The sequence below is a fragment of the Notolepis coatsorum genome, assembly GCF_963971535.1.
Source record: "Notolepis coatsorum genome assembly, chromosome: 8".
Classification (NCBI taxonomy): Eukaryota; Metazoa; Chordata; class Actinopteri; order Aulopiformes; family Paralepididae; genus Notolepis; species Notolepis coatsorum.
In genome coordinates, this window is record NC_140172.1 from 101,218,143 (window position 1) to 101,235,575 (window position 17,433).

A 17,433-nucleotide genomic window follows, 5' to 3' on the forward strand; every position below is an offset into this window, starting at 1 on the left:
CAGTTCTACATCAAAAAGATACTAAATTACAATATTACAAAAGATTTAACGTTTTGTCCCGACGAAAACTATTTCGGTTGTATCCGTCAAAGTATTTGATCGTATGCACCTTTCATCCACACGGAACCGCGTTCTGGGAGCCTGAATACGCTATTTTATGAGAACGCCTCCCAGAGTGGACAAATCTGAAGACGCAATAAATCAATCAATCAACGCCACCCTTGCGTTCCCGTCTTTACAAGCCTATACGCATCTTTTCCTGAACCGATGACATGATAGCCCACCTCTCCCTTAATCCGCATGCAAAGCCACCCAACAAAAAAGAAACATGATTCATATATGTCTTATATGTCCTGGCTAGACGTTTTTATTAAACACCGGGAGACTACTGTGATGAAATACACGATACGATACTAGCTAGAGATTAGCGTCATGTTTTTCTGAAAACCCAAATAAGCTAGCTAAGTAGCCAAGCACATAGACTGTTCCATAGCATACGCCTTCAGTTGATCATGACAAATCCTCTTACCTTGACGATTAAAAAGCCTCCATAATTTAGTAAATAATATTCCCATGGCTGGTGTTGAGATTTTACGATGCCAGTTTGTGAGAATTCGTTGTAGCCAGCCAGCTAGCGTTGATGCTATTCAATGCTATCAACATTTACATTTACATTTACATTTAGTCATTTAGCTGACGCTTTTATCCAAAGCGACTTACAAGTTCTGTACGACAAGACAGCAAGAAGGGTACAACTCTATCAGCTGAGTAACAATGTTCATCAAAGTGTTGCGTGTTACAGTGTAGGTTAGTTTATTGGGACAGGTGCATGACAGTACGTTTTTTTTTGCATTAGTACTAACATTAGCACTAACATACCCAACTAACGTTAATGCCATTCAGAATTGATTAACATAGCTACAACACACAGTAACGTTAATACAATTACATGCATCATTCATTGTTTACAATGCACAGGTGGAGCTAGTCGAAAGGACTGGACACAGAGAAGTTAAACATCAATCAATTAAGTTAATACAACAGGTAGTTATATCCGACCGCACCACGGGGCTATTATACGGCTCTCTCTCCTGCCGATTAAAATCAGCAGCTCTTCCTCCTCCTCATAATCGATTGCTTGTAGCTGCGTTTTGCGCCGCGGTGTCTCTCTCCTATCCTTTGGAAACTAGCGTCAGCTCAAAAGCACAGAACCGGACGACACAAGTTATTCCGGTAGCAAAAACAATACAAAAGGCTTCTGTTTACACCTAGGCGTCCGTTTCTGTGGCAAACTGACCTTTCCACTCTTCCCAGGAAAGTGAAAGTGAAAGACAGACATCCTCAATACACAGACTTATTAACTCTTAACACATTCAGCGCCAAACCCGAGTCGTGTTAACTCGCCATGCGTTGGACGCCAGACCGAGGTATCTCGGGTTTTGGTAATTTTTCTTTTTATTCGATATTGCCGTGTTGCCATAGGAAAGGATTTGAGATCGCCAAAGTGCAATACCGGCCGCATCCTGCCAGATGGCAGTGTCGCCCACCCTTTGAAACCTTATATCTAACCCTGTGTTACACTCAAATGTCTCCGGGCGCTATATTTAGACGGAGCCGAGTAAATCGCTTCATCCGACCACTTCGAAACGCATCTGGCACACTCAATCCATAAGTTGTGCCAAACGATGTCCGGGACCAGATGGACACCAATACTGGAAATCGCAATCAGACAATTGGAATATTTTTTTTGGAATACCCCCGACCAAAGGTAAGGACTATCTGACATCAATTTCAGCTTGATCCAACAATGTTTTCATATCCATCCATCTGATCAGCATCTGTAGTGTTCAACACGAATGCCGTTACTGGCCATCAAAGCATAAAAAAACATAATACCTATTATATACATTTGATTTGGAAATAGTAGCGTGTCCAGGCAAGAAACACCAACGCTTATAGTAGAATACACGTAGTGCCCTATAACTTGCTTTTCAGGAATGATCCCGTATCACTCCTTAACTATACTTATATTCACCACCGGATAACGCGTGAACGTATGCATGAAAAAAAATTCTCTTTTTTGCATGTTTGACGGAAGAAAGTCACTGTCAAATGACTATAGTATTGTCTCCATAGCTATAATATAGAATATAGATATAGCTCTCCAAACATAGTGACACACAGTGAAAATATGTTATGGAAACGTGGCACGTTAGCCACAAGGACCAGACTAATCCCTGGCGCTGAATGTGTTAACCTAAATTGACTTTAAGTAACTTATCTTTAATAACTAACGTTATTAAATATACCTCAACTCCATAACCAATAAAAATATCCAAAAACCATGTTCTTCTATTCCTGAGTAAAGATTGTCTTCTCTCTTCCTCCTGCTCTTCCTCTCCTTTAACAATTTCTTCTTGTTGTCTGCATTGTGCTGATGGACTCCAGATAGTCTCAGTGTGGGTCAACTCCCAGCAAACTGGAAAAAATAAATCTGCTCTGATGCAATGATTAAGCCCACACTGATATGGTCAGAATACATTTTATTGGGGGGGGCAGGTGGCGCACGGAGACTACGTTCGTCACCAACAACGGGAGACACTGGATTCGCCTGTTCGAATCCAGCTCCCGGCGTTGCTATCAGCTTGGCTGGCCTCTCACACTGATACAATTGGCTGTATCAGGGGGTGGGGAAGCTGATGGGTGGGTCCTGGGCGTTGTGGACAGCGACCCCTACAGTTCGGTCGGGATGCCTGCTCAGCAAGGGTTGGAACTAAGGAGAGATAGTGTGGCCTCCCACACGCTACACTCTCCCCGGTGAGAACCTGCGCGGCCAGGTTGGCCTGCCCCAGGCTGCACATGCGTCGGAGCATGCGACAGTCTCCGGTCTCCCGGACCAACAGTAGGGGAAAGTACGCAACAACCAGGAAGGGTGGGATGGGAGAAAAATCGGGAAAAAGGAGGGGAAGAAAGATATACAAAAAATAAAAATAAAAAAAATACATTTTATTAAAGGGGGAATGCCACCCGTTTTAAGAATTCACATAATGTTCTCTCCTGTACTGCCAAAAGCAGTGGCTGCAGTAGTGGATCACTGTAGCAGTAGGCTAGTTGAAGCGTATGTGGCCGTAATACTGAGTTTTCTACAGCCTCTACTGAGGGCTTAGTCTACACAGGAAATAAACATTATGTGAGGGAGACTATTACGTTACCATTGACTGAAGGAAGGCTCGTTGTCTTGTCAATGTAACATAATAAGGAGACGGTAGCCAAAGTAACCAACAAAAGATATTTAATTAATAGTTACCATGGTTTTTGTAATCAGAAACTAACATAAAGTAATGACAAACAAAACACAGAATTGTACAGACAGGATCAGCAGCTCACACATGGAAGGACAGTTATACACGAGGGGATGACGAGACAAGACACACCTGGGTTGATTGCAAATGGATACACCTGGGAGGGAAACGATAAGGACTACAAGAACAGAACAGGGAACTACAACTAGACATAACACATCACACACTGGGAACACCTGATCAGGGTACAAACATAAGGGTTTACCCCCACAGGTAACAGAGACAGATAACACACACTGTGTATTCTCTTCAGCAGTACAGGGAATTAAACCCCTAAATTCAAGACTGTGTAGAGAAAGGGATAACTCTCACACACACACAGATTCACCCTCTGCATTGATTTATTTAAATCAAGTGGCCAAAGTTCCAATTGCGGTCCTGAGAACTTTCTTGTGGCCTTATGCCACTAGACGTCTGTGACGAGAGGTACCTACTTTTACTTTATAACCCCATCCCATCCACACTCTGCACTGCCCAACAGGAAGCACCTGTATAAACAACAAGGACACACAGTGTCATAGATATGTATATAGTATAGATATATTTATTCTCACCGCATACATACCTTTCCACACCTGTCTGTACTTACCTGCACATAGTCCTTTACTATATCTGTACATATCCTACTCTTACTAGTTACGCTGCTGGCCAGTATGACTACTACCATACTGTCCTTATACCTGTATCACTGTACATATTATACTACAACTCACTACACTCAGTAGTACTAATTTGTATATTTTGTACCGAGTTTAATCACCTGTACATTGTATATTGCTGTTGCACTTTACTGCTACATTTGCACTCTGGTTGGATGCCAAACCTCTTTACGCTGTACTGTACTCGTGCTGTATAATGACAATAAATTGTAATCTAATCTAATCTAATAGATGCATAGAATCAGGGCAGACCACTAGAGGCAGAGTGGCAAACCATGAGTGAGTGAGTGAGTGAGTGAGTGAGTGAGTGAGTGAGTGAGTGAGTGAGTGAGTGAGTGAGTGAGTGAGTGAGTGAGTGAGTGAGTGAGTGAGTGAGTGAGTGAGTGAGTGAATGAGTGAGTGAGTGACTGTGTGAGTGAATGAGTGAGTGACTCTGCCGATTATAGAAATGCTTCATAAGTGTCCACCTATTGTCACATATTATACATTGTGTTCTTGTGTGCTTCTTCCCTGCAATAGACCAGAGGTTCACCTCTCCACCTCCTCCTCCTGGCCCGGCCGCTCCTGCCGCAGCCCAACCACAAGTCCAGGCCCCCAGGTCCCTCCTTCCTAAAGTCAGCCAGTCCGGCCTGCGTCCCCCCGGCTTCAGCTCCAGCCGCCTGCCCCCAGGCCGCCTGGCAGCCTTCGGCTTCGTCCGGAGCTCCAGCGTGTCCTCCGTCTCCTCGGTCCAGTCTGGCGACAGCGGGCAGAGCGACCCCTGCAGGCCGACACACCGTGAGTTGCTGTCCCCTTGGGGAAATTCAGGCATCATAGCAGCACAGTGATCATGGCAATAGCAGAAGACATAAATACAGGTATTACAGGCAATAAAACTATAGTACAGTAGAAAAGTTCAAATAAGTAGTGTAAACAATATAATTAACTCTGAATATACGCTTGAGGGTCTGTATATATAAATATATATATTTTTTTTTATCCACTTTTTCTCCCATTTTCTATATTTTCTCCCATCCCAATTTCGTATCATCCAATTCAACCCTCCCCTGTCACGAACGCTGTTTCTTGCCTCCCACAAGCCGGCTGCAATGTGGACTAAGTCATACATAGCACAAGTCCCCTCCGGTACTTGAGGTGACAGCAGTCGCATCTTTTCACCTGCGCAGCTCGATCTCTCAGTGGCGAGGAGTAACGCGTGGGAGGCTCACGCTGCCCCCGACACTTCCTGATTCTACTGCGCAGGCGCACCAACCGACCTGTAGGAGTCGCTGTCCACAACGCCCGATCCCCACCCATCAGTTTCCCACCCCCTAATACGGCCAATGTGTATTAGTATGAACGACCAGCTAAACTGAAAGCAATGTGGAGCGCTGGGCTCGAACAGGCAAGCCCAGCGTCTCCGTCATTTGTGGCGAGCGCCTTGCCCACAACGCCACGTAGCCGCCCCATATATAAATATATATTATGGTCAATAACACTTCAAATCTGAATATATACTATGAGCAAGTAATGTATACAGTATACACAGGCGCAGTCGTCATACGTTCTGCGTTGTAGTCCGTGTAGTTTAGGTGGGAGTCAGAGTTCTGCTGCTGTTTGTTCTCCGGCTGCTGACAGTGGTCCCTGCCCACTGTTGTGGAGCCTGATGGTCGCTGGTCGGAAGGACTGGCCGAGGCGGTTAGTGGTGTGTCGGGGGGGTTTGAGTCTGCGGCTGAACGTGCTTCTCATCTTGGCAGCTCCTCATAGACGGGGTGGTAGGGGTTCTCCAGCATAGTGGCCAGCTTCCTTCTCATCCTCCTCTCCGCCACCACCTCTAAGCTCAACTCCCACCACGGAGCTAGCCTTCCTCAACAGCTTGTTCAGTTTGTTGGTGTCCCTTGAGTTGATGTACCCCTCCCCCAGCATACTACAGCATAGAAAAGGACGCTGGCTACTACAGACTGGTAAAACAACTGTAGTTGTGCAATTGCACACTTTGAAGGACCGGAACAGCCTGCTCTGTCCCTTCCTGTAGAGAGCGCTTCTGTGTTGTCCGATCACAATTTATTGTTTAGGTGTACTCCTAGGAACTTATATGTCTCCACCATCTCCACCTCATCCCCTCGGATGGTGATGGGAGTCGGGAAGGCTCTCTTCTTGCCTCTCGGGAAGTCCACCACCAGCTCCTTGGTCTTGCTGATGTTGAGTTGGAGGTGGTTGCTGTCACTCCATCCTACAAAGCTCTCCACCAGAGCTCTATACTCATCCTCATTGTTGTCTGTGATGTACTAATTTACAATGGAAGTCATCTGAGAACTTCTGTAGGTGGCAGCCGCTTGAGTTGTGGCAGAAGTCGGAAGTGTAGAGGGTGAACAGGAAGGGTGAGAGCACAGTTCCTTGGGGGGCGCCGGTGTGGCTCACCAGCACATCAGAATGACTGTCCTGCAGTCTGTTGGTGATGTTTTGCCTGGTATGCAAACTACAGGTGGCAGTCATGCACCAGGGGCTTGAGGTGGTGCAGGACCAGCCTCTCAAAGGTTTTCATGTCAGTGCGGGAGGGACAATGCAGGAGGTCTTCCAGAGCTGGGGCACCCTCTCCTGCCTCATACTACTTGGTATGTCAGGATCAGTTTAGTTTAGTTCAGTTTGTTTGTTTATTTGACAGGGACAATGCACATAATAAATATGCCAGATTTATCCAAGAAGGCTAGTTTTCATCTGTAGTCCCTGGACAAGTATAAAATAACAGGCATTAGACATCAAGCAGACATTGGTTCATAGAATAAAATGTTATAGTAACAATGTCAATATACTATGTAGACATACCTTAGTTGGTTCATAGATAAAAATAGATTTACAGTGTCAAGGCCAATATATATACAGTATACACTCACACGCAAGTCACACAAATCAGTGTCTTACCAGCACAACATATACTCAATATACCCTTCATAGAAGGAAAAAGAGGGACATTTGTGTTAGTGTATAGTATAGTGTGTATAGTATGTATAGTGTATGAGTGTAGTTGATTACTGATCAGCCATGATTTCAAGTGATTGGAATGTACATGGCCAGGTACAGCATATCATATACTGTACATCTCACTATGATTTATGAGTCAGTCTGGTCTCAGTTGAGCACTCCTTTTTTCAGATGCTTGATAAATACATGCCCAGTGGCGGACTGGGACACAAATTCAGCCCGGGACCGTACCGGCCCACATACTGGCCCACACACCGGCCCACACACCGGCCCACACACCGGCCCACATACTGGCCCACACACCGGCCCACACACTGGCCCACATTAGTGGCCCACACACCGACTCACACACTGGCCCACACACCGGCCCACACACTGGCCCACATTAGTGGCCCACACACCGACTCACACACTGGCCCACACACTGGCCCACACACTGGCCCACACACCGGCCCACATTAGTGGCCGACACACTGGCCCAAAAAAAATATATATATATATATATATAACTTTTTTTTTTTTTTTTTTTTGTGGACCAGTCTGTCTGCAAGATATTTGTATTGGGTATCCTTAAAAATTACAATTAACAATTAACATTGTTACTCAGCTGATAGAGTTGTGCCCTTCCTGATGACTTGTCGTACAGAACTTGTAAGTCGCTTTGGATAAAAGCGTCAGCTAAATGACTAAATGTAAATGTAAAAAAAGAAGACAACATTGTTTTGTTTAAAAAGAAATGTGACATTTTCAGATATGAGGTTTTGCATTTCAGCCATTCACATATAGTTTTGGTGGACTCGGTGCGGTTCTGGTGGTGAAGTTGCAACATTGTTGCATTCTTCATTTGGTTCGCCTGCGTTCACACATAGCAATTTGTCAAGCGCACCGAACTTTCTGAACAATGTCACGCGGTCGAAAATGGCGCTCGTCTATTGGACAATAGAGAGTGGAAAAATGTGTGTGTGTGGCTGCGAGCCCGTGTGTGCGCGCGCGCGCGTGTGTGTGTCTGTGTGTGTGGACTGCGAGCCCTCCAGATCAGTGGAGACAGAGTTTTTTTATTTTGACGTGACATTGATCCATTGTTCTATTGAAGCCCATTACCACCATCCTCTCGCTAAACAACTTGTACACCGCATTGTTTTTATGAGTGCCCACAAGTAGCTGTTTTATTTGGTCTTCTGCCCATATGTGTACAGTGTGCTTGTTTTGCAGTGAATGCCGCGCGCCTCGGTAATAATATAATAAGCCGTGTTTTTTCTTCCTTCTCCCCAAGATGCACAGTTAGATATATAGATAGATATATAGATAGATAGATAGATAGATAGATAGATAGATAGATAGATAGATAGATAGATAGATAGATAGATAGATAGATAGATAGATAGATAGATAGATAGATAGATAGATAGATAGATAGATAGATAGATAGATAGATAGATAGATAGATAGATAGATAGATAGATAGATAGATAGATAGATAGATAGATAGATGCAGTGTGCTTGTTTTGCAGTGAATGCCGCGCTCAGTGGTAATAATAATAAGCACTTCCTATATTTGGTCCGCGTTTGGTCAACAATTGACCTATCTCAAACCCTGCCCTCTTTTCTTGATCCTTGATTTGCCATGGGTATTAGAAAATACATGTATGATTATGTACGCTGATGATACTACAATGTATGCATCATCAGACAAGACAGAAGAGCTTAACGAAATCCTTCAGAGAGAATTGAACTTAGTGTCCACTTGGGTGTCTGAAAACAGGCTGAAGTTAAACATCTCAAAAACCAAGAGCCTAATATTGGGATCCAAGCATGCTATATATCTTTAGGACAGAACAGTTATTGAGCAAGTTAGAGAGGCAAAGCTATTGGGTGTCACACTTGATGGAACACTTTACTCTCATGGTCAACTCACACCAACAATGTGGTTGCCAAAATGAGCAGAGGTATTTCAATCATCAGAAGGTGTAGTTATTTTCTAACCGATCTGATATTGAAGCAAATGATACAATCATTGGTTCTTTCTCACCTTGATTACTGTCCAGCTGTCTGGTCTAATGCCTCAAGACAAGAGCTCTATAAGATCTAGCTCACTCAGAACGGAATCCCTTTTATTGTATTTTCTGTGATCTGATACTCTGTTTGTGTACTGTAATGCTATTTGGAATAATTTTTTATATGTAGGAATATTGGAATATATTTTAAAATGTATGCTACTATAATGTTATGTATGTATGTATGTATGTATGTACTGTTTTGTTGTGTGTGGACCCCAGGAAGACTAGTTGTTGCTGCGGTGATGACTAATGGGGATCCGTAATAAAGATAAAGATACATATCATCCAATCACAGCTGATGCTTCCCTCAGACAAACAAATTTATCAGCTCTTATATATAGCTACTGTACAGCACCCACAGTGTACACACTGCAAAACATCCCCATTAGGCTTATATTTTGTCTTCAAATCTTATTTTCAGAAAACATGTGGAAAATATTTGCTCATTTCACAGATTGATTATTTTTGCTTGTTTGTTATTATCTTACAAGATGAGTATTTCTTGCATGGCAGAGGAGGGTGACATCTGAATAGCAATCTCATGGGTCCCATTGTAATCCCATGGGAAGGCAATTATGCTGCAATCTGGGGAGTAGGATGGGATGGGAAAATAAACCACAGGATTGGATGGGACTCGGAAAGAGATCAAAGTGAAAATATTCTTATTCCCCCCCCCCCCCCCCCCCCCCCCCATCAAGGCAAAATGTTACTGAAACAGTTGTGTTGCAACAATGTAATAATAAGTATAATAAGTTGTATCTTGGCATCAGCTATCATCTATCGTAGCATAGCCTTAGCTCCGATTTTGGTGACCATCATTGGTTCTGAGCTGAAACAAAGGCTAGGGTCCTGTCCTTACATGAAACGACTGTAGAAATATATATACAGTATATATATATTTATTTGTATTATTATTATTATTATTATTATTATTATTATTATTATTATTATTATAATTTTTATCATGCAAGAATCCTTCTTGTTAGGCTTCAAGTTATGCGCTTGTGCCCAAACCACAGTGCATTTGGACCAATTGGCATTTGAGTAACTACTGGTGGCTACAGGCAATTTTTTTTTTTTTAAGTGCCAGCCCTCTTCCAAACAGTCACTTCCCAGCAGGGGTGTAAAAATAGTACCCAGAAATTATACTTAAGTGAAAGTATGGGTACCGTCTCAAAATCGTACTCAAGTAAAATTCAGAGTATCTGGCTAAAAACACACTTGAGTAAAAGTCAAAAAGTTTCTACTTTTAAATGTACTTAAGTACTAAAAAGTAAAAGTTAAAACTTTTTTCTGACTGTCTATTCTTCTGATAGCAGGTGTTTAATCAAAGTTCCCTGCGTTCTAGTCTTGCAGAAGGACCAATCAACATGGGTATGGGCGGGTTAATTTTCCATTGATGGGGATTTGATTGGCTGTTTTTTTTTTTTTATTATTATTATCTTTTCCCCCCACCTTTTTCCTCCGATTTTCTCCCATCCCAATATTAGTCGTTATGCCAATTCCCAATCACCTTCCACTTACCCCCCACAGTCGGTCTGGGAGAGTGGATGCTATCACGTGCTTCCTCCGACACACGTCCAGCCAATGAACCGCTTCTTTTCACCTGGCAGCGCGGACTCTCACTGAGAGGGCGTAGCATGTGGAAGGATCACACTATCCCACTTAGATCCTATCCGCGCTTACATTTACATTTAGTCATTTAGCTGACGCTTTTATCCAAAGCGACTTACAAGTTCTGTACGACAAGCCATCAGGAAGGGCACAACTCTATCAGCTGAGCAACAATGTTCATCAAAGTGTTGAGTGCTACAGTGTAGGTTAGTTTATTAGGACAAGTGCATGACAGTACGGTTAGTTAGGGTTCGATTTTTTTTTCTTTCTTTTTAGATAATGGTTGAAGAAGTGCGTCTTTAGTCGACGGCGAAAGATTGGACGTGTTTCGGCTGTCCTAACTGGGGTGGGTAGTTCAGTAAAAAGTATGTTTTTTTTCTCTGAAATGTAATTGGGTACAAGTATACAAACCTAATAATACTTGAGTAAAGTACAAATCCTCAAAAACAGTATTGTAACAAAGTACAATCACTCAAGTACTTTACACCCCTGCTTGCAGGACTGTGGTCAAAGGACCACTTCAAGTTCAAGTTCAAGTTCAAGTTTCTTTATTAGTTGACATGCAAAGATACAGAATACCTTCACATGGAATGCTTTTTTCTGTTATGCTCCTATGAGGATCATAGGACGCTTGGATCATACACATACAGCTCATTACAGTAATATTCCACAATTATTACATTTTAGATAGTAATAATGGTACAGAGCCTTGAGACAAACATATGCATATTCACCACCGCAAACAGACTGGCAGCCGTCATAGGCAGCGCCATTTACGGATGGAGGGGGGAGTGGGTTGGGGTTGTTACAGGGCTGTAGGGGGGGGGGGGGGGGGGGGGGGGGAGGGGGGGGGAGGGGGGGGGAGTGCACAAGCCAAGTCCTGGGTGGGGGAGGTCTCCCTCACACGAGGCAGCCAACAGTGCAGCGCCAATGCAGAGGAAGAGGGGGGGGGGGGGGGACTAGGGATTGGGGTTGTGGGACGCCGCTCGCCACTCTTATCTCCCAGAGAGCCTTCGACTCCAGAGCTCTCGGTTCGACCTTGGTCCAAGAATTTGTTTTGGCTGACTGACTGGCACAATTTATCCCAGCCACGTCCCTTTAAATTTGATTTGAATAGAGTGGAATATAACTCTATTGATTTGAGTGGAGTGAGTTTTAACAACTCCGTCCAAATGACTGAATGCATTATTAGTCCAAGTGTCCAAGTGTATCTGTATCTGTATGGCGGGTCAGGTTATGGATCTGTGTACCAGACCATCTGGCGGGTCAGGTTATGGATCTGTGTACCAGACCACCTGGCGGGTCAGGTTATGGATCTGTGTACCAGACCACCTGGCGGGTCAGGTTATGGATCTGTGTACCAGACCATCTGGCGGGTCAGGTTATGGATCTGTGTACCAGACCACCTGGCGGGTCAGGTGATGTGGGAAACCAAACATCAGTCGGCCAATGTGCAATTCACCCTGGCCATGGGACATATTGGGTCTTATTCCCGAACGAAGTTACGACAAAAAATTTCGTCAGATTTCGGACAGATTTCGGCCCATTTAAGACATAATAGGGCTCGGAGTGGGAGTCCCCAAATTTTCCTGAGATCAGATTTGATCGTGGCTGAGAGCAGATTTAAGAGTGCTCCTCAGCACTCTTAAATCTGCTCTCAGCCACGATCAAATCTCATGATTGATTGACTAATTTAAAATTTCATTATAACTTGACAGACTGTGTTCTCATAGTGATTCCTTCACGTCAACGCTACAGGCCTCCTTGGAATGAATTACTTAATCATAATTAAAATAAATATGACATTATTTGTACGATAAGAAATTACGCATTTGATGTCGGAAAAATTTATAATAGGGATTCATCTGATCACAGGGCAGCTGCTTAACCATATCTGAACCAGCTATTTTGGACAAATGTATAATTACTTTAATTACTCAGATATTCAAACACAATTATGCAATTATTGTGAAATTATTGAAAATAATTATTATTTAATGCCTTCTGTGGAATTTGTATTTCTTATTTGTTACACATCTGTCTTAATGATTAATTATATACATTTGAAAGAATGCAGGTCAACATGCAATGTATCCCATTGATTGGTATACAATGGGACAGACCTTTGTTTGATTGATTGAAAACTTTATTAACAGATTGCAGAATGGGTACAGTACAAGTACAGTACAGCTCAATTACATAAGGGGATGCAGACCAGAGAAAGAATTTCGTCTTGTTTACATCAGGGTCCCCATTTTCAATTCATCATAACATATATGACACACACGACACAGATAGACAGTACTGCTACATCTATACATTTATGACATACCAGATTTGCAAATACAGTACTGTTTGTGATACAAAAAGAGTCCAGAAAAAGAGAGTACATTTGACGTAGAAACTGTTGGAGGAGGTTGGGTAGGAGGGGTGGGTGGGGGATAGACTTACACTGTACAAGCAAAACTGTACATTGGAATATTGACAAAACCATACTTGGTCATTTAATGTACATTGGAGGGGGTTGATATAGCTATAAACTGCATTCCTTCAAATATATCATTAATCAATTAAACTTATATTGAAATACACTAGCCTATACACCAACACTGAAATGACAGTGGATAAATAAATAAGAACTAAAGCTAATCGGTGGAAATAGACTGCATTAATATTCCATAACAAGTCTTGGTGCGCCTACGAATGAACAGTAGCCTATAGGCTTAATTATGGAATAATAAGCCATACTGCGTTCATTCATTACTCCCGCCGTAGGCTATATATATTATATTTCATTCATTCATTCATATACAGTACTGCGCGCGCGCGTGTGTGTGTGCGTGCGCGCTGCGGCAGGTGTACCGCGAGCTGTATATGATGCCAATACATTAATCTAATCTAGTTTTGATGGCGCGCAAGCGTGATTACGAACCTAGCCGCATTTCTCTGAGACGCTCTCTGATTGGCACTGACTGACGCTAGGTTTCGTAATCACGCGGCTCGCAAAAGACTTGCAAAGCACTTCCGCCATTCCATTTGCACACAGCTGCGTCACTAGTTGCCTTATAAGGAGCTCTGGAGGCGTTGTTTTGTATGCAAATTACCTGAACGGGAATGCGCTTTCGAGTTTAAGACAGAATGCCATTCTCCAAGCAGATATCAGATCATATAATTTGTGCGACCTTTTCAGCCACTTAAGACATATTACCAGCACGTTGGGGACTCAGAGTGAACTTGTCATTGATTATGTCTCAGTGGTTCCAAGATAAGTCTTCCAGAATATATCTTTTTTTTTATCCACTTTTTCTCCCATTTTCTATATTTTCTCCCATCCCAATTTCGTATCATCCAATTCAACCCTCCCCTGTCACGGACGCTGTTTCTTGCCTCCCACAAGCCGGCTGCAATGTGGACTAAGTCATACATAGCACAAGTCCCCTCCGGTACTTGAGGTAACAGCAGTCGCATCTTTTCACCTGCGCAGCTCGATCTCTCAGTGGCGAGGAGTAACGCGTGGGAGGCTCACGCTGCCCCCGACACTTCCTGATTCTACTGCGCAGGCGCACCAACCGACCTGTAGGAGTCGCTGTCCACAACGCCCGATCCCCACCCATCAGTTTCCCACCCCCTAATACGGCCAATGTGTATTAGTACGGACGACCAGCTAAACTGAAAGCAAATGTGGAGCGCTGGGCTCGAACTGACGAGCCCAGCATCTCCAGCATTTAGTGGCGAGCGCCTTGCCCACTACGCCACGTAGCCGCCCTCTTCCAGAATATATCTTTGAAAAATTTTCGGGAATGAGACCCAATGCTCTGTTACTTCACATGTAAACAACAACTTCACAAAACGCTCACAGCTACCTTGTTATGACTTCATCATTAGTGGCCCCATCATTATTATCATCATCATCATCTTCATCTACTGTATATACTAGTGTTGTCAAAAATATCGAAGTATCGATACATATCGATACTGAATATTTAAAACGGCTTCGATACTCATTTCCCGAAGTACCGATACTTTCTGCAGTATCGGTACCAGCTGGCTTGCTCCCGCAAGTTGTTGACAGACAGACGCGCTGCCAGAGCCTTGCCCTTCCGCCTCCTCCTCCTCCTCGCTCAGAGCAACAGACACAAGCTGCTGCAGCCTCCTCCCCCTCACAGCCGGGCAGCGCAGCCCTGTCTTCAGTTTGTAAACAACGCTATTATTAGCTAACGTTAGCTGTCGTTCCTCCGTTAGCTTAATGCTAGCTAGCTGGCCACCTATTACTTCATGGAAACGGAGTAACGTCAAGCCGAGCCCACTACACCAGTACACGCATGAACTCGACACAACTACCCCGTTTCCAACGTTAGGTCGAGCGGAGCCGGAGCCCATCCTACACTAGTACACGCATGAACTCGACACAACTACCCCGTTTCCAACGTTAGGTCGAGCGGAGCCGGAGCCCATCCTACACCAGTACACGCATGAACTCGACACAACGTTACCCCGCCTCCATGAAGTGTCCAATTAGCAGCAATGTTGTTGAAAATGTAACGTTAATAAATGCTCCGAGCATAGCTCCGGAGAAATCTCCCTCTCTCTCTCTCTCTCTCTCTCTCTCTCTCTCTCTCTCTCTCTCTCTCTCTCTCTCTCTCTCTCTCTCCTCTCTCTCTCCCTCTCTCTCCCTCTCTCTCTCTCTCTCTCTCTCTCTCTCTCTCTCTCTCTCTCTCTCTCTCTCTCTCTCTCTCTCTCTCTCTCTCTCTCTCTCTCAAGTACCCTTGTTTTCGGGTCATAACTAGAAAGGTGCGCTCAGTAGACCTAAAATCTCCAGCAGCCACTCTCTCTTTCTCTCTTTCTCTCTCTCTCTCTCTGATCTAAAGATAAACAAAGGGTTTTAAAAGTGTATTTATCTTCTCGTATAGTACCAGAGAGAAGCTGAGGAGAATCAACCAGCAACAAAAGCAAAATTTGTTAAAAAAAATATATATATATTATTATAATAAAAAGAAAAATTATTATAATTTATTTTTTTTGGTATCGAAAGTATCGAAAGTATCGATACTTTTCAAGGTATCGTATCGAAGTCGAAATTCCAGTATCGTGACAACACTAGTATATACTTAAAGCCTCAATAAGTGTTTTTTTTCTTTTCTTTTTTACTATATCATACGGTTATCCTATAACCATAGTTATATGAGTATAGCGAGCGCTCTGCGCTCTAGTGGAACTATCCCTTTATCCAATCTAGCACTGAATAATTTTTCTCCACATGTACACACCCATCCGCCTGGCCACACCCACACACATAAGCGGGGTCATGGCCATACTAACAGCTCCTTCCCAAGTCTTTCACCACCGAAGGCGAAGACCACAGGGTCCTCAGTGAGTCAGCGCAGAGCGCTCGCTATACTCATATAACTATGGTTATAGGATAACCGTATGTTATATATCGTATAGCTTACGTTCTGCACTCTAATGGAACACAGGAGCTGAGCAGAGCGTAAGCTCGACAAATGTACCCGCTGAAGCCCCCCACAACCATCAGAACCGGGGAGGACCCGAGCCCCCGGACCCCCCTTCGACTGTGCGAAGAGGGTTTAGTAACTCAACGCACAGGGTGAGAAGATCGAGGGACTTACCTTCATACAGAAGGACCCGCGACTACTCAGGCACGCATCCCACATGCCACTAGGGAACAAAAAAATAAAAAATAAATAAAAGAAAACCCGTTACAGCCCCCAACATCACGGGGTCAAAGGTCAAGAACCCAACCTTGTGGCAAGGCCATAGCAGCGGAGCACGGAGGAGGACCCAGCCCCAGGAACAGCCTGAGGGTCAGGATCCCCCGGAAAGGGGGCCTGGTGAGGCCAACGATGCCATAGCATCAAGACCCCACCAGACGGTCACTAGTGACACCACCTCCCACATCGCCAGCGTATCGGACAGGGCCCAATCCAAGAGCAGGCCCTTCCCCCCTACAGCACGCCGCCCTGAAGCACTCCACAGAGGCTACACCCCCACAACACTGTGGGGCCAGTCGGCGCACCGGGGAGACAACCCCCAAAGAGGTTGATCCCTCAATCCTGGCAACAGGTCAAGAGCGTAACCCGACCTGTGAACTGTGAACAGCACCCCGGCGGAAGGGGCGTTCGGTATGCTGTGCACCATGTTGCAGCCTCCACAAAACCCGACCCCCTAGAGAGGCTGAGGTAGAGAAGGCTGACACGATTGGCAGACGTCATGAAAAGTGCGGGGGCACACTCGCAGGCAGACGGGGTCAAGCCCGGTCTAAACCCGAGAGTCAACTCTGCTACCAACACACCGGAGAACCAACCACCTCCCTATGTTTAGTTTAACAAGAGGCGGTTGTTCCCTTAACCCACCAAGAAAAACCTAGAAACAAAGTGTTTCAGTTTTGGTCGACGGGAATGAGTCCGGACCTGGGCCTGGCGGACCGGGACCTACACAGGGATGCCTAGAGGGGTTGACAGCAACCACCTCGACAGCCCCCTCCCATACCTGCCCAGCAGGGGGAGGGAGGAGTGACAGAATGAAAGGACCAGGCCCCCTAACACAGTGCAAGGTACAACACAGTATGGACCAAGCACGTCACTGTTATGGGCAAGCCGTAGTGGCATACACATGACACACATATCCACGACATCAATCCCCGCGAAGCCCGGACCGACCCGGCATTTTCCCCCCGGAAAAGCACAAAGTCCTTCGGGATACCAGAACAGCAGATCTGCGCCCCGGACAACGGGTTAACTGACTTGGTCCGGCGTGACCAGAACC

At 44.6% G+C, this 17,433-nt stretch overlaps 1 protein-coding gene across 1 annotated transcript in view; it reads left to right on the forward strand.

Moving 5' to 3' along the window:
* Nucleotides 1-17,433, forward strand: part of mtus2a (microtubule associated tumor suppressor candidate 2a) — a gene marked incomplete at both ends in the record, with an annotated part of 136,239 nt that overhangs the window by 24,615 nt on the left and 94,191 nt on the right. The window contains one exon of the mRNA XM_084320483.1: nt 4,541-4,795. Coding sequence (XP_084176609.1) covers nt 4,541-4,795 — 255 coding nt within the window. The remainder of the gene's footprint in view (nt 1-4,540; nt 4,796-17,433) is intronic.